Source organism: Syngnathus floridae, chromosome 21, assembly GCF_059516105.1.
Source record: "Syngnathus floridae isolate MCC-2025c chromosome 21, RoL_Sflo_1.0, whole genome shotgun sequence".
In the NCBI taxonomy this organism is placed as follows: domain Eukaryota; kingdom Metazoa; phylum Chordata; class Actinopteri; order Syngnathiformes; family Syngnathidae; genus Syngnathus; species Syngnathus floridae.
Window position 1 is genome coordinate 5,025,969 of NC_142433.1, and position 17,010 is coordinate 5,042,978.

At 43.6% G+C, this 17,010-nt stretch overlaps 3 protein-coding genes across 7 annotated transcripts; 1 reads left to right on the forward strand and 2 right to left on the reverse strand.

The window, feature by feature from the left end:
• Positions 1–63: 63 nt before the first annotated feature.
• Positions 64–5,628, forward strand: LOC148380070 (death-associated protein kinase 2). 4 transcript variants are annotated; one of them, XM_088364242.1, is made up of 13 exons: positions 64–295; positions 812–873; positions 1,905–2,065; positions 2,200–2,421; positions 2,602–2,740; positions 2,817–2,946; positions 3,454–3,502; positions 3,617–3,643; positions 3,734–3,886; positions 4,061–4,112; positions 4,188–4,277; positions 4,358–4,438; positions 4,548–5,628. In XM_088364242.1, exons 3-13 carry the CDS (start codon positions 2,004–2,006, stop codon positions 4,626–4,628), a joined length of 1,086 nt encoding a protein of 361 aa, XP_088220368.1. In that variant the 5' UTR covers positions 64–295; positions 812–873; positions 1,905–2,003; the 3' UTR covers positions 4,629–5,628. The 4 variants fall into 4 exon arrangements, with proteins under 4 accessions (XP_088220368.1, XP_088220367.1, XP_088220366.1 ...); XM_088364241.1 differs by having other exon boundaries at positions 812–869; XM_088364240.1 differs by lacking the exon at positions 812–873.
• On the reverse strand, positions 5,061–7,739 carry tpm3 (tropomyosin 3). 2 transcript variants are annotated; one of them, XM_088364247.1, is made up of 10 exons: positions 7,500–7,739; positions 7,295–7,420; positions 6,658–6,791; positions 6,287–6,404; positions 6,146–6,216; positions 5,943–6,018; positions 5,801–5,863; positions 5,657–5,726; positions 5,402–5,480; positions 5,061–5,323 (listed from the first exon to the last, which is right to left on the reverse strand). In XM_088364247.1, exons 1-10 carry the CDS (start codon positions 7,611–7,613, stop codon positions 5,320–5,322), a joined length of 855 nt encoding a protein of 284 aa, XP_088220373.1. In that variant the 5' UTR covers positions 7,614–7,739; the 3' UTR covers positions 5,061–5,319. The 2 variants fall into 2 exon arrangements, with proteins under 2 accessions (XP_088220373.1, XP_088220374.1); XM_088364248.1 differs by lacking the exon at positions 5,061–5,323 and having other exon boundaries at positions 5,398–5,480.
• Positions 7,740–9,033: 1,294 nt separating this feature from the next.
• arhgef2a (Rho/Rac guanine nucleotide exchange factor 2a) lies at positions 9,034–16,518 on the reverse strand. The gene is made up of 22 exons (XM_088364238.1): positions 16,275–16,518; positions 14,995–15,157; positions 14,812–14,879; positions 14,659–14,719; positions 14,445–14,577; positions 14,140–14,249; positions 13,924–14,067; positions 13,587–13,837; positions 13,260–13,385; positions 13,068–13,185; positions 12,908–12,984; positions 12,663–12,834; positions 12,005–12,081; positions 11,757–11,929; positions 11,613–11,680; positions 11,349–11,534; positions 11,188–11,274; positions 11,059–11,108; positions 10,923–10,973; positions 10,320–10,625; positions 10,040–10,196; positions 9,034–9,872 (listed from the first exon to the last, which is right to left on the reverse strand). The coding sequence occupies exons 1-22, from the start codon at positions 16,335–16,337 to the stop codon at positions 9,844–9,846; spliced, it is 2,670 nt and encodes an 889-aa protein (XP_088220364.1). The 5' UTR covers positions 16,338–16,518; the 3' UTR covers positions 9,034–9,843.
• Between the last annotated feature and the right edge of the window lie 492 nt (positions 16,519–17,010).

Genomic DNA, 17,010 nt, shown 5'->3' on the forward strand with positions numbered 1-17,010 from the left:
GTTTTATTGTGAAGGCGCGCGTCGTTCATTCATGCCCTCTAGACAATAAAAACAAATGAGGCGTTATTGCGAAATCAAAAGGAAACGCCAGCGAGGCATCAGAATTCCCTTATTGGGAGGTACCGTGAACGCACTCTTGTCGTTCGGAACCGAAAAGACCCGTGAAGCTAATTCGGACAGAACGTCGTGACGTGCAAGTGCTTTCCGCATTCCCAGCTACGTCATCACCGTCGTGAGTTTGACACTACGAGCATTCACACGGGAACCCAACCGAGAACAACACATCTTGCACCGGGTAAGTAAGCTCCCTTTGGCCCGCATACCTTCACTCGGTGCTCTTTGTCATTATATTTTATATGATCAATAGTCTTACTAAAAGTCAAGTGTTCTTATTTGTATAGCGCCCATATCCTCGACATGTCACAACAGGTTGACATGTACGAGATGGACATGTTGAGACACTACATCCAAATATTTGACTATTTTTACTTTTAAACTGTTTAAGAACGTAGTGTCAGGTTATATTATTTAGCTGATATGTCACAATGGCTGCCTGAACATTAGACAGACTTTTCCTCACATTTTCATGTCTGTTGATGCCAAATAGAGCCTTATTGGGGTAATTGAAAAGGTTGTGTTGAATGACTAAAATATGATTAATATTGAAATTATAGGTGGGGATGAAATTATTAAAATCTTAGTTATTGGTCTATGAGCCTTTTTTTGTGTCCTGTCATGATTAACATGCAGCTAATTACATGTTAATAGCTGAGATTGTTGTGATGGGCAATTTGTTTTCTTAACTTTGCAGGTGCACTTTCAAATTCCAAATTTTGGGCTTTTCGTGCATGCTGAGAATCTTGAAACTGGCGAGTATGACTCATTATTGTGTTATCAGCACAAAACTCCATCAAATAAGATTTAACAGTGCGCTAAGAATGAGTTGGAAGGACAGCCTGCTCATTCTCGTTTGACAGCTTCACTGCGGGGGTGCCACATGCCAACGCAGGAGGCCGTCAAATAGGCGGCATTTTGCAGCTCTATGCCATGCTAGCGTGAAAACACGAGTGAAGAACATTTAGAGACATCGCAGTCTCATTATTGTTTCTTGTCATTCGAGTTGCTTAGCCGGAATTACATGATTGCAGCTTGTCGTAGCACAGAGTGAAACAATTCTTGTAACCGAAGAGGGAATAAAAGGTTGATGCAATAAAACAATTGCAACAGTTACTAACAACGCATCAGAGGAATTGAATGCACGGCATGCTTTCTAATGACTGCAGAACATGCACGTCATTCCCTTGAGACTGGCCACTCCTTCATTTACTGGATTTCAACTGAACATGTCAGATAGAAACGGAAATATGAGAAAAGTAATAGTGAATGCTTTGGGAAGTTGGAGGCTCATGGTCAACACAAATGAAGCTAAGGTCATTGAATTCCATGAATGCTCCATGTTGTTATTCAAGTTAAATAAACATCCTGTTTTTTTTTGGAGGGGTTCTGTGCAAATATATGTAATACAGCTAATAGATCAAATACATGGTTGAACTGTAGCTCCATGCTGTAAACTGGGAAGTGAGATAGAAAGTGGAAGTTGAATACAACTTGCAAAACTGATGTCCTCAGACTTCATGTTGTGCTCTTCCTACCGAGTCAAGGGAGGGGGACAACAAATCCAGCATCAGGAAGCGTTTTTTATTTATTTAATTTATTTCTATTCTGGATTGCGAGTAAATTCTAATCTCAGTCAATAAACAACCCTACTATTTGCCTTATTTTTTTTTCTAGCTTTTCTGTTTAAAAATAATGAATGTGAAAATTCATGATTTGGGCATGTAGCAATGCTATGGATTTTGTTGAATTGAATTTGTGAAAATTATTGAGTGTTGATTTTTGTTTAGGTCCCAACACTGTGGATGATCATGCGCCACTTGTGGTTTAATATAAATTAACCAGCCGCGGAGGAAGAAGAGGAAACAGCCCTTGGAAAGTGAATCAACATGGCCGTGTTCAAGCCTGAGAATGTGGAGGACTTCTACGAGATCGAGGAAGTACTGGGGAGGTCAGGATGAGGACATTGATTCAATATTAAATTTCACGAATCTAAACGGAAGGGGCCCTTGAATGTTGCCTTGTGGGATTTCTTAAATATTTTTTCCTACCTCAAGCTTCTGTAACTTCTTTCTTTCTACACAGCGGCCATTTCGGTGAAGTCCGCCGGGTCCGCGAGTTGGCCACAGGCACGTACTGGGCAGGCAAGTTTGTGAAGCTGCGCAAAACCACGTGTAGCCTTCTGGGCCTGGAACGAAGATCCGTGGAGCAGGAAGTGGAGGTCTTACGGGCCCTGCAGCACCCCAACATCATCACCTTAAAGGATGTCTTTGATAGTCGCTCGGAGGTGGTGCTCATCTTGGAAATGTGAGTTGAGCAGATGTTTAGAACAACACACATGAGCTAGGCCAAAATTTATCTGATAGACTATACTTACCTAAAATGTTCCAGATGAGAACCTGCTAAGTTCCATATTGAAAGGTTTGTATACATGTCCTGTTTAACAAATTCTGTTTATCTGACTCACCCTCCATGGACAAATTCCAGTGTGAGCGGCGGTGAGCTGTTTGACTTCATCGCCGAGAAGGAGATGGTGACAGAGGACGAGGCCATCGAGTTCATGAAGCAGATCCTGGATGGGCTGGCCTTCATGCACAGCAAGAACATCGGCCATTTTGACCTGAAGGTACAACGTTTGTGACATGCATGGACAACAAACTGCGTGCATAATCGTACACTGACCTCATTTTATCTCCATTCAGCCAGAAAACATTATGCTGTCGGATAAAGAATCACCTCACCCCGACATCAAACTCATTGACTTTGGTCTCTCCCACCATTTTGTCCCCGGGGAGGAGTACAAGAGCACCAGTGGCACCCCTCAGTACATCGGTCAGCCTTGCTCGTTTAATTGAATTCAGTCTACCTTTATGTTGGAAAATAATAATTGCATTAACAGCTATACAAACACCCATTTATATTTTTTTAAAGCTCTGTGCAAAATGGTCACCCCCAATGTCAGAGCTGACTTGTAAATTTCACTAACTCCAGCCTGGCTTTGTTTAATCCATTTTTAATGGTGTCACTCTAATTGGATTACTCGCTTGCTCCTCAAGGGAGGAACATGCGACACACTAGAGCTTGACATTCTTAAAATCAACAAGGCTTGGAAGGTGCATAGATTTTGGATACAATTTTGAAAATGAAATTTCATTTTTAAGTCAATCTCACCATCTGCAAAATGAATGCATTGAGTTTAGGCCCAATGGAACAGTCAGTGAGTCTTTCTCACCACAAGAGGGAGCCCACGTACCAAACTTGTGACACATTTCACTTCTTTTTGATGACAATAACCTTTAGGTTGTGGTTGAAGGTAGTGTTTTGTCCCATTTTGTCCAGCCCCGGAGGTGATCAACAGCGAACCCCTGGGGACGGCGGCCGATATGTGGTGATTATGCCGCGCACTTCCTGTCCTTGCCCATTGTGTGTCCTACACGTTGCGATTATTCAAGCACTTTTCCTCACCTTGACACATTTATCGTATTCTTTCTGCCCCCTTCAGGAGCATCGGCGTCATTACGTACATACTGTAAGTTGGAGAGCATATGGGGCGGCGTGCGACATCAACCAACAGACTGACTTGTGGTTTCACAGTCGTGTCTCTACGCCGTGTCCACAGCTTGAGCGGCATGTCACCCTTCCAGGGCAACACGGATGAAGACACGCTGAGGAACGTCCTGGCTGTGAACTACGAGTTTGACACGCATTGGTTCAGCACCACCAGCAGCACAGCCAAAGATTTCATTCAGAATCTCCTGGTCAAAAATACCAGGTAGGGATTCATTTCTATAGCAGCATATTTATTGGAGATATATCAAATTTAAACTTGTTAAATAAATATTAATTTTTTGCTTCACCTTTTCTCCTCTGCTATATAAATTCCGTATATTGTATATTTTTTACGTTAGATGTATTTTCCTTTACACAAAATAAATGTGTGTTGCAGTGACAGAATGACGGCCGAGGAGTGTCTCCTTCACCCGTGGATCAAGGTTAGAGTATGTCTTCTTGTATTCTTCTCTGTCATTTTTTTTAAATTCTATTTAGCACTGACCCATCTGTTTCTGTTGCAGCCCCTGACGCGGCAACAGAAAGCGAAGAGGAGTCGATCATCCATAAACATGAAGAACTTCAAGAAATTCAACGCCAGAAGGAAGTGGAAGGTGCATAATCTACACTTTTTTTTTTTGCACACGTGTTGGTTGTATTGTAATTTATATAGCTGTGCTTTTGGTGTCCTCAGATGTCCTACAACATGGTTTGGATCTGCAACCGTCTGGTCCGCTTAAAACTGTTGTGTAAAGGCACATCTGATGCACCTGAGGTAAAATATCAATTCACGGAGCAGTTACGTGATAAGAAAAAAATTACTCAGCTGCATCATACTGTGGTAACAGTCATTCCCAATATCCCCCCCCCCCAATATCCTACAGAGACAGTGTGAAAGTGACACGGAAGACACAGAGAGCAAACCTGCATCGTTGCTACGAAGACGACTTAGTAGCAATTCATAAAATCAGCCACAAGAGGGCAGCGGTGAACCTAAGGAGAGACTTTTTACTGCTGCATTCTCAATGTGGATGTAGCATAAGATCAAGAAATGTTGTATGGAAAGGCGTTTGAGCATTTCATATTCATGAGGCACACTAACTATGCATGCAAATACAATGGCCAAATGCTTGAAATGTCGTCCTGTAATGGGAAATGTGAGTGGAAAAAACAGCAGCATGAAAACTTTGTTTTTCCCTGCATTTTATGCCCTCCAAAAGCTCAATGTTGACTTTCCATTCCAAAAACATTCCTACCTCAACATTTTAATCCCCCATAAGAAAGAATTAATTGTTTAAATAACTGTACAGGCTATGCTTGGTCATGTTTTAGCTGTTATCCACATGTTGTGTTATCTCCTTCATGAAATTAGAAAATAATACAACTCACCAAACAACTTGCTTATTTTGGGCTGGTCTAGATATTTTTTTCCACTTTGAAATATGAAAAAGGCTGAAAAGCAAGACCTTCCTCTAATTTTTAATGGCGTTACAAAGACTTACAAAGATTTGACAGGGACCGAAATGAAAGTTTCTGGTTGGATTTTGCAAAACAGTGAGGATAAAGCGGTTCAGAAAATGGATGAAGGTTGTGAAAGTGCGAGAAACGTCGTGGAAGAGGAAGAAGAAGCGGAGGGGAGTAAGGCTTCCTGGGTGTTTAGCTAGAAAACAAAAAAAAATATATATTTTTTTTTAAAAAGTCTCCAATAACTTCAGATGAAAAGTAATGCGTGTCTTACATGGAGGTCATGTCATTGAGCGCGTGGTCCAGTTCCTCGCTGATGGCTTTGTACTTGAGTTTCTGCGCGTACAGCTCATCTGGGGAAAGGCAACAAAACAATTAACGGTGAGGAAGGTAAAAGCTTCATTTGCCTTTATATAGGTGAAGTTTATATTATTCGAAAATGTCATCCAAGTAAAAAAATGTTGAACCTCTGTACAATAAAATAAAGTAAAACAACCCAGACTTTGAAGAATGCTTGGTGTTTTCTTACCTTCCAGATCATCAATAGTCTTCTCCAGCTTGGCCACAGACCTTTCAGCAAACTCCGCTCTGGTCTCAGCCTAATCACCACAAAACATTTCATATTAATATTTTCATCTCTTGAAGTGATTCAAAATATTTGAGCCTTTCTCACCTCTTTGAGTTTATCCGTCAGGATCTTGATCTCCTCCTCGTATTTGTCCTCCTTCTGGGAGTACTGTGTAGACAGATTCACTCAGATGAAAACATGCACACAATATCTCGTCGTCTTGTAGTTGTGAGTCATGTTGGCTTACCTTCTCCGCCTGAGCCTCCAGAGACTTCAGGTTGTTGGTGACGTTCTTCAGTTCCTCCTCCAGCTCGGCACATTTACTGCAGCATGCGTTTATGTTGGAACAAAAACGGTCTGTGTTAGAATAGTAGGTACCTCGCGAGTCAAATGTTCTGTGGCAACAAGGAAGCAGGTTTAAAAAAAAAAAACGTGTGGCGAGAAACTTACGCCTCAGCCAGCTCGGCTCTTTCCTCCGTACGCTCCAGCTCGCCTTCCACGATGACCAGCTTACGAGCCACCTGCACCACCACGACATTCCCAGAGTAAATGGGCATACCTACCTGCAGGAATTGCGGCGGTCCGACTCACCTCCTCGTACTTGCGGTCCGAGTCCTCTGCGATGTGCTTGGCTTCCTTCAGCTGGATCTCCTGCAGCTCCATCTTCTCCTCATCCTTCAAGGCCCTGTTCTCAATCACCTTCATGCCTCTGCGCAGGCAAATAAGGAATAATAAAAATTCTTTGTCGCCATTTGGTGGAATCTTGGTGTTTTTTATGAGTTAATGGTGTTTCGTAATCATCCATGCAATTGAATATAAATGCCAAAATTATTGTGTAATGTCTCTAAAGGTGGTGTTAGCTAGTATACAATTCTTTACGTAACATGGCTTGAATATTTTGATATTTATACGTCCAATTTTTTTTCTCTTTTGCTTTGAGCATCCTCCATTCCAACAATTACCTTTCGCTCTCATCGGCCGCCTTTTCGGCCTCCTCCAGCTTCTGCAGAGCGGTGGCCAGCCTCTCCTGAGCTCGGTCCAACTCTTCCTCCACAAGTTGGATGCGCCTGTTCAGGGAGGCCACCTCTGCCTCAGCCTGTGCACACAAAATGTACAGGCTGAGTCACACAAACTGGTGTGATAAAGTGTGACCACACCAGGTAATGATAAAATTCCATATGAACGATGTAAATTATCTTCATGATTGCTTTGCTAAAAAGGAATACATGAAATTAGATGCAAACAAAACATTTTCCAGAAATAAAATGTCTTGGCCGCTATCAGGTAGCGCTCAAACAGGCTTGCACCTAAAAAGGAGCGGGGCCATTGTTAAGCTACGAGTCGAGGTTTAGCGGCTGACATCATGGCCCAAGCGGGAGCCCTGAATCCCCTCGACAGCTGTGGGTGCGTGTGCTGGGGGGGGGCGGGGGTCTCCATCCAGAGCATGAGGAGAATGGAATGCACAGTGTGGCTTGATGAGGCTTGATTTACACTGGCAGCTTTGATCAAGCAATATGACCATTTAAAAAAAGTGCTGGTGCTTTTATTGGGTGACAAACTACTAAGTGTGTGTGTGTTTTTTTTTTTTTTGTCACTCACGTCGGCAGCCTTCTTGTCGGCCACCTCCAGCTTCTCTTGAGCATCCTTGAGCGCCTCAGAGTATTTGTCCAGCTCGTCCTCCGTCCCCTTCAGCTTCTTCTGCATCTGCAGGAGCTCGTCCTCATGCTGCAGCGATAAAAAACAGTCGGCCATTGTTGTAGTTTTTGTCGCCCAACATTTCAGAGGCAGAGAATTAGTGGCCCACCTGTTTGCTTCTGTCCTCCGCCGCTTTCTTGTCGGCTTCCGCTTGCTCGGCCTGGTCCAGAGCGTTCTCCTTGTCCAGCTTGAGCATCAGCATCTTCTTCTTGATGGCCTCCATTTTGGCTTACTATTGTTATTCTTTTCTTTAGTAGAGAGGACAATGAGATGAGAAGGACAGACAGAAGGACGGGATGACGGATGCCCAAGTCTGGCAACGGGGATGAGACACCAAACTCTGACCAAGATGGAGGGCGGACTTTTATACGGGGGGCCGAGGAGGGGGACGCCCCCACTTTGGGATCATCCCTGTGGACGCACCCTCCATTTGGACACACCCTGACTTGCAGCATCCTGCGCTTCTCCTTTCACTTTGTTTTTTATTTTTAAATACGACTCCAGCATTTTGTTATTAATTTTAAAATGTAATTGAACTCCATTTTTCTTTTACCTTCACGTATTTTGTCTTGCACTGCCACTTGAAAATGACATCACAGTACCATCAGGAGCTCACCTGTTACCTGGGTTTGGTCATGTGACATTTGCAAGCTTAGCCTCAACCCATTATCTGAGTCGTCGTCTTGTTCTGGTCGAAATAAGAAAAGGTTACTGTGTGTGTGTGTCGTGAGTAATGCTACTAGTTTAGCATGTTGACTCACAGCTGTTGACGCCGTCAAGTGAGCACAAGTCTGTTCTAATCTGGTGTGACACTCTGTGAGTTTGCACTGCGACATACTGTAATGCCACAGCCCCGCCGCTTGCTCTCTGACTCAACGACAACGACAGCATGTCCCACGCCAGCTTACAAACTTGTGAGAGATAGTGTGTGCGTGCACATGTGTGAGAAAATGTGAGTATGTGTGTCTCTGTGCATGGAAGTGGCTTCACTTCCTGATTGTCTTCAATAATAAATACTTAACAGTACTAAAATATTAGCGGTTGTATTATATTATTAGTTACAATTGCAGTTACTTTGTTGCAACCTGGGGATGTTGGACACAAATTACATCCAAACATTAACTGGAATGATTGTGATTCGAAAAGAATAATCACTGATTTATTTACAGTTGTGTTAATACTAAAGCTGAGCCTAATAAATCGCATATCAAAAAGTCTTCTTGTAGGCTCAAATAGAAAGGATGCGCAATAAAGCATGTCATTAAAATGCATTGTGACTGAGTCGTCTGTGTGGGACACGATGAAGGAGCGAGCGAGAGATGTCCAACCGGACGGCACACACAGAAGAGTCGGTGGCTGGACATTCCTGCCTTGTAACTGTAGTCCATCACCTGGCCTGCGCCGACTATAATTGGGGGTCTCCTGGGAGAGGGGGGCACAGTGGCAACGACAAGCGTATATATGGACCGATGGAGGTGGGGGCAACAAGGGGGCTGTGACTATGTCAGTTATTCCTCTCTGTGGGCCCCTGCGGGTTATTAATAACCATCTTTTGGCTGACATTGTCTGTGGGATTAGGATGAGGGACTCTGCATAAGTGTGCGTGTGGTTCTTTCTTGGCGGCATCAACCTTCACATCCTACTTTGGTGGTATGAAAAGTTTATTGATGAGGAGACAATACATTTCGTATTAGTATGACAATAGATTTGTTCTTCTGTGTTTACAATCCATGTCCAATTTCACGTTGTACAGTATCATCTTAACGTCATAATATAATAATTATCTTGTATACAGAAATGTCACCTGGCAACTTGTAACAAATTGGAAAGTGCAACAAGAGATCTTTTTACAAAGCTTGTCAAAGAGTTTTAAAGAATATATAGGCTGGAGTCAATGACACTGGAAACATGCATGCTTCTGAATTTATGCCGTTTTCATATATACGGAATATGACTATGAATATTGTACTATCTGTCGACATGTGTTGATGTATATTTGTGTTCAAATGTCCATTACTTAAAGGGTTTTAACACCACAATATCGATGCTAGTTTCATTAGCCCATATATGGCATTTTGCTTTGCGTGTTAGCATAAAGCTAGTGAGCCCTGGCTGGAAAAACTAGTAAGTTGAGATACCACTGTAATAAAAACTTTGAAATGACTTAGACTTTATGTGATTAAGTTAAAAATGTCAAGATAATAGCACAAAATAATATTGTTGAACAGAAGCACATCTGTGTAGTAGTGTGAATTCTTAGATTAGTTCACAACACCTCACCCTTTTATTCAGTAAATAATCATGCAAACGACTCCACACACAAGCCCTTAAGTGAGGAAAGCAAAGCGACTCAATAATTTAAGTAATAATTCATTCAAGACACAGATACGTACATTGCAGCATAATGGTTTTTCTATTGGAGTGTGCAGGTCACTTAGCTTGTTGGTGGAAGATCAGATCTCCTCTGGAATATCTCGGAAGTCTGTGGTAAGGAAAAATTGGTATTAGCAACAAATTAACAGGCATCAAGAATTAATTGAGTTTCCTGTTTTATGATGATTCATCTGTAGGATTTGTCAGTCTTTGAAAGACCCCTGGAAGTGGGTCAATTAAAATGGCTGCTTCAAAAAAATGGCTGTTCTGTCGAACCTCTGGAGCTTTGAGATGCCTCCTCCTCCTCTTCCTCTTCTTCCACATCATCATCAGACGTCATGTTGACCTCCTCGTCGCTGCCTCCTCGAGGAGCGTTTGATTGGCGTGCCTCGTTGTCCCACTCGGAACTTGCACTCAAGCCTTCCTTTCCAGGCTGTACAAGTATCAAATCAGTGTGTGAAAAAAACATAAAATTAATTCACATAGATCTTGATAGATAGTAGATACTTTATTGATCCCTGGTAGGAAATTCAACACACGTTTGTGGTGTTCTTACTTGAGAGGCTGTATCGCCGTGCTCGTACGAGGACACGGCCTCGCCGCAGCCCTTCATGTGTCGGACCTGCTTCTCCAGCTTGGCTCGAGCCTTCTCGCTGTCCTTGAAGCGAGTCTCGGCGTTGCGCAGCCTCAGCAGCTCCTCCTGCAGCAGGCTGTGCTGCCTCTGCAGCAGGGCCAGCTCGCCGATGGTGGCGCCGCTGGCAGCCTCGCGGTTCTGCCGCCAGGAACCCGCCGACACCGGCGACGCCGGGTCCTCCTGCTGCAGCAGCAGCTCCAGGATGGAGTCTTGCTTGATGACAGCAGCCTTTTTGAATTTAAATTTGAAAACAGTCTTAAGAGGAAGTTGTGGTAGTACATATTGAAAGATGCAATCATTTTAATGTATTTTTGTATAGAAATACAGTAGTGTATATTATGAGGAAGTGGTTGAGGTGGTAGCTCTTATTGTGAAAAGGCCCGCTCATTTGCAATCATGTATTTTGTAAAAAAAAAATAATAATTAAAGACAATTTGTTGTGCTGATGTAGTTGTCAGTCAAAAGGAAGTGTTTGCTCCTATTATGAAAAGAACATGGAAGTGTTTGGTGGTGTACACAACTTACCTGGAGTGCATGAAGACAAACGCTGAGATTCATCAGCCTCTGACAGACCTCCTGTTCAACACAAACACAAAAGAGTCATTTTTAGCAAGTAGCTAATATTATAGTGTAAGTGAATGTATATTGAACCAAAACTCACCTTTGTGGCTGGCAACTCATTAGCTCCATTGATGAGAAGAACATGATCACCTGCACAGAGGAAAAAACATTGCAAAATAAAAGGAACACAAAGAAATGCTCGAAAAATAGGAATTAAAAATTAAATTACTGGTATCTGTGATGTCCATGTTGTTATGATGGCACAGGAGAGGAACGTCGACGCTGGAGCCCAGCAGGAGTTCGCTGAGTCGGTCCACTGCAGAGAAACATCACGATCACACGAGCACCACCCCTGGTGATGTGGTAGTAAGGTCATATTTGTTGTCTTACCCTCAGCCGTGGCATCTAGCAGAAACTTCTCTGCCCGTGGAGCTTGCGGGGTGTCCGCCCTGAACAGGTAGCGCGTGACGGGAGGCTCCAGGTCATCCTGGCAACTCACCTGGGCGAACTCGCAGAACAGGGTCACCCTCTCCTGCAGGAGCTCCAGCATTTCCCGGTCCTTCTGCTGGAGGTCCGCTGCCACCGTGGAACAATCAACCAGCCAGTCAATGAATGTACTTGTTGATTGGTTGGCTCATTTAGGGTTAAACAGACCTTTGAGTCTCCTCAGATGGGCTTTGTGCTCCGTCTCTATGAGGGGGAACTCCTCACGAGATGGACACCTGCGAAGAAACAACAAACATGGATAAACACATTGTACGTATTAAGATTTATGTGTGGTCTAACTTGTGGCCCCACTTGTTGACTGTGCGCTGGATTTGCCGTATCCACATGTTCTTGTCCTCCCTGGAGGCGGCGTGCACCTCGTACATCTCCGGTGGCGAGCAATCGCTGATGAGGAACATCCCGCGCTCTTGGTTGGCTATGTCCCTCAAGATGAGGTTCTGCAGGGACAGCACGGGTGGCTTGTCCTGGAGAGGGCCGAGTGTTGTCAGTGCACAGTGGCGGCACATACATAACTCTAACTACAGCTTTGTGTATCTTACCAGGCATGGAAAGATGTACCTCTGGTCTTTCTCCTGAAGAAACACCAGGATGTCCGTCATCAGTAAGACGTGCAAATCTACACAAAAATACTGCAGTCAGATGTGTACAACCAATTAAATATCACAAGGATTTATTAATAAAAGTGCTTTGACATGAGAACAATTTGTACATCGAGTCGTAATGACTGGAGCACTTCCCTTGATTGCCTATCAAGAGAGCAAAAGGCCACAACAACACAGGCCAGTACCAAGATGGTTGCAGAGGGTACGAATGATCCCCGCAAAGCCCACTCGCATCAGGTTCTAAGGGAGGGCGCTTCATTTTGACAGCGCTCTTAGAGGGGGTGAGAAGACTTTGAAAAGACTTGTATGTGTGTAAATATAGATCAAAATAATGAGTGAGTGCCAGGGAAGTGCAAGTGTCTTGTTTTTAAAGCTCGAGTGTCAGCCTAACAATTGTAGCAGTGAAGAAAAGAAAAGCTAAGCGAGTCACTACAAAAGATGAATTGAATTATGTTCACAGAAATAAAAGTAGGCTCAAGTAGAATCTGACATTTTAGTTTCACTAGAGGTGGTGTGGACCCTAATGCCATCTACTGACCAGCCACTAGGACGGACTTCAGCTCACGCGCACCACATTAGTCCTATTTTTTTTCACCTTTGAGTCGGGATCCGGGAGTTTTCCACATCAGCGTTCCCTCGTAGACGAGTTTGCGGCGGAGCAGCTCGACGGGCCTGAAAAGTCCGCCGTCCCTCACCCGGGTCTCGGACCGCTGGTCCAGTTTGGCCTGGATCTCCTGCATTCGCTGCGTCTTCTCCAGCTCTTCCATCTGCCATACAGGTCATGATGTCACGATCAAAAACCAGTGCATGAGTCATTTTTTTTTTTAAATGTGAGCTTACCTGTTGATCTATTGAGTTGAGAAGATCTCTGACCATGGATAGAGCTTGGGCTATGGAGGATGCTTCTACGTCATCTTCTGTTAGATAAAATCAATAAAATCCTATGGAATTGTAGATGTCTAACTGTGTGAATGCTGAAAATGAAAGAGTGACAATTCACCGACGGTATTCTCCAGAATACGCTGAATGAGGACGGGGTACTTGGATATGCGCTGAGTCACCAACAAAATGCATTCCTGGATACCATGGCAACGCAGCCAGGGTCCTCGACTCACACGCTGCATACAAACATACATGAGTACAAAACTTAAACTCGCTATCATTTATTCTTTTTCTCATTTTTGTCTCTCACTCGAATGAAGCACTGAAACCTCTTGTCCCTGGCCATTAGTGACTTGTACAACTTGACCGCCTTTATGTGGCGACTGCAGAACTCTGCGTAGGTCTTCTGCATGTCGTCAGCACTCTGGCCGGAGAACTGGAAACACAAATCAAGACGTCCTATAAAAATGCACTTTCAGGGAGACTAAAAATTAAACCAAAAATCAGCAGCAAGCATTTTCTGAAGCATGCTGTTTTTTTAATTATTTGTAATGCTCGTGTCTCTTGAGTTCAGGTTCTGGTCCTCATGGAGAAAATTGGACCATGTTTTGGGAAACACCAGTGGATATAAACTGACCTGCTCCAGCAGTATGTCACCCAGGCGGTGTATGGTGAAGTTGCAGTCGGAATCAGGCTGCAGGCTGGCGTTGCGGCGGAGCAGCAGCTGCAACAGGAAGTGAGAGTGGATGCCGATCAGCTGATCCAGGCAGGGGAACAAGGCGTGTACGGTGCTCGGGTCCAGCTGCAGCTCCTCCAGCAGGCCCTGCCGGAACACCCTTTGCATGATGCGCAGCGTGCGCATGTGGTGCACCTCAGTCTGAATTAACTCTGGGTGGAGACATCACATAGTAGAATATGGGTTGCTTTGAGGTTTCTTTACTCAAGTGCAGACGGGCGGGGTGAGAAGTCGTCACCATAAATGACATCCTGCCTCTTGATGACATTTTTGCTATGTGCGTGTAAATAATCTGTGTTGACGGCCATGCTCCACGAGTCGGCCTTGAAGTCCTCGCTCTCCAGTTCCATCTCCTCCAGGATGGAAGTGTAGTAGTAGTCCCCTTTAACCAGAACATCGACTAATAAAGGGCGAGGTTCAGCCGTGGGCCTCGCAGTCAAAGTTGACCTTGTACCGTCGTCGTTGAGGGACTCCATCGACATGGCTCTGTTCCTGAAGCTGAGGGAGTCCGTAGACTGGGACAAGATCCGCCGCAGGCCCAGAGGAGAGTCGTCGGTCAGGTTCCTGCGGCAGACACAAATGAAAATTTTACACATGAAGCATTTTTTAAATTAATCAGTTTGTTCATTTTGACTAAGCTAATGATAATCTGTTTTGAATGAGAATGGTTATTTAATTATTGAAATTAAATCGTACTTTGAAATAATTAAGTAAGAACTTTAAAAAGTTCCACTAGTCTGAGGCTGACAACTTGCTCACCCTGCAATGTTGTTCGTGGAGACACTTTTGGACAATGAGAGGCCAGAACGCCCTCGACGAGATCCGAGAAGGGAATGGCGGAGGCTTTCGGAAGGGTAGATGGCCGACGTGGGACGCTCACGCATGATTGGATCTATACATTGAAGATGAGCCAAAACATCAGAAAAAAAAAATAAAATGATGAGAGGATTAAGAATGGGACAAAGTGTCTTACTTGTGCGCATGTTCACATTCTGCAACGACGAGTTGTTGCGCATTAGCGCTGTCTTCTGCTGCTGTAGATGACATACATGGAAATTTTAATTTGAATTCTCAAAGGAAACCACACATCAAGCACAAAATTACATATTCTAAATTGGGATCTTACTCGCTGTTTGACTTTGGCACAGTTGGGCAAAGCGTCTCTGCAGCGGTTGTGGATGGTCACATTGCATGCTGGGGGGAAAAAAAATGTGAAAATTATAGTTAGTTTGCTCAAAACCTCACAGTGTTATTCCATGTATCATCACTCGATTGCATCTGCCACTATTTTGTACTGGCCATGACTTACTGGGACAGCAGAGCGCCTCCTTGGCCGTGATGCTCTTGTTGCAGGCAGAGCACAGCGTGGTTCCCGACACTGTGAGGGAGGTGAAGAGGTGACCATTGTTGTAATGGGCCTCCCTCTCCCGAGCTGCCTTCTCTCGCTCCCTCATACGCTCTCGCTCTTTATTCTGGGGAGATTGGGTGAGAGGAAAAAAAGTCAACAGAAATGCATCACGACAGTATTATCACCTGTATACTTCAATTCGTGACTATCCAAGTTAGTCGCTGAGATTGTGAATTGAATTGAATCCAAGATGGAAGCTTGAAGGTGATTACTGCAGTTTGTAGGGTTTACTCTGTTGACTCTAATAAATGTGTACTTTAAAATGTACCCAGAATGAAAACAAAATGTCACTTAAAAAAAAAAGAGGGTAGTGCATGAGTCGATCGCATGATGATCACACTGTAAAAGCAGAAGTCATAGTGCAAGCCATTCTGCAAGCACATATTGAGCCAAACAAATCACTAAAGAAATAGTTACTTCAGATTTTTTTTTTTTAAATAGCACATGAATGTCAAATACAGAAAAATAAAATGGATACATGCAAATTAAATAAATTGGTAGATCGCATAAACAAGGCATTTGCATTCACATCCTGTAGTTGGTTCTATTGCACCGATTTCGATTTTGTGAAATGCAGACGACAGCATTTTGTACATTTCTCAAGTTCCAAGTAGAGTTCTTGTAAGCAGACACAATTGTGTTTAATCAAAATTGGTATTTTGTATGCACGTGTAGGCGTTACAATAAGCGACATTAGCATTTTTAACTTGAGGTTAGCTTCTGCAGAATAGAGAACAATAAAATAATAATAATAATAATAAGGAAACAAAAGCATTTTTAAACATTAATTGATCCAATCCCAATCCCTCACACCTGTACTGACACGTTTTGCAACCTTTTTGAGGCTCTGGAGATTTTCACACAGAGCAGATATACCACACACACAAGCGCGCACGGCCATTTCTATGGCAACGACAATCCAGTAAGAGCAAACACACTATGTACAAGCAAAAGCACACACACACACAGACCTACACCCACAGGCCCAGCACTCTGATGAGATAGGCATGATGGGCTCAGGCCTGTATGAGCGGGGCCCTTCTTCCGTGTGTCACAAACAGGAAAAGGCAGCGAAACCCAAGAAGGGGAAGTAACAACACAGAAAAATTCATATTCACGGAAAATAAAGTTGACTTTTTGTTTTGTTTTTTAACCTAAGTGTGCTCGTGATGGTTACTCACCCTCAAGTTGATCTCCTTCATCCTCTCCTGCCGCAGTTTGGACAGGCTGGCGACTCTGGACATTTTCTATCTCCTCCAAAAAAAAAAAAAAAGGAAAAAAAAATTCTATTTAATATCCACAGTTTGTTTTTACTCAATCCGTGGCTATTTTTTGGGTGAAAATATTCCTTCTGCACTGGCCAACTGCGATGTGCCTCTGCTTCTAGTGAAGTGTCTGTTCCTGTGAGAAATCTGACTTGAATCATCATCACCGCCGCCCCCACACTCACACATACACACACGCACACACAAAAACACACACGCAGTGAGTTTGCTCCGCTATCTCAATGCCTCATGGACTATTATTTGCTCCTTCCTACATCCCAGTGTATTTTCAGATAATCATCACATATCAAATCTTATCACAGCCACATGCAGAGTTTACATCCATGTTATCAAGTGCGCACCACATCTATACACGCGCCATCTCCAAGTTGCGACCCAACTCCCACACGGGTTCGCAATCGAGATATTTATACAGAGAAGTAAAGCAGGGCCTAAAGTATAAACGCTGCTAGCAGTATTTCTGAAATGTGGCATAAGAGGAACACTATAAATGAGGACAGCTCTGACCGTTAAACAGTTTGTACATCATTAATGGTGAAATTGACTTCATTGTGTTACTCGTTCAGAACCTTGCGTTTGTCCATTTTCTACCAAATTTCAAAACTATCCAATAAAACCAACCACTGTGCGG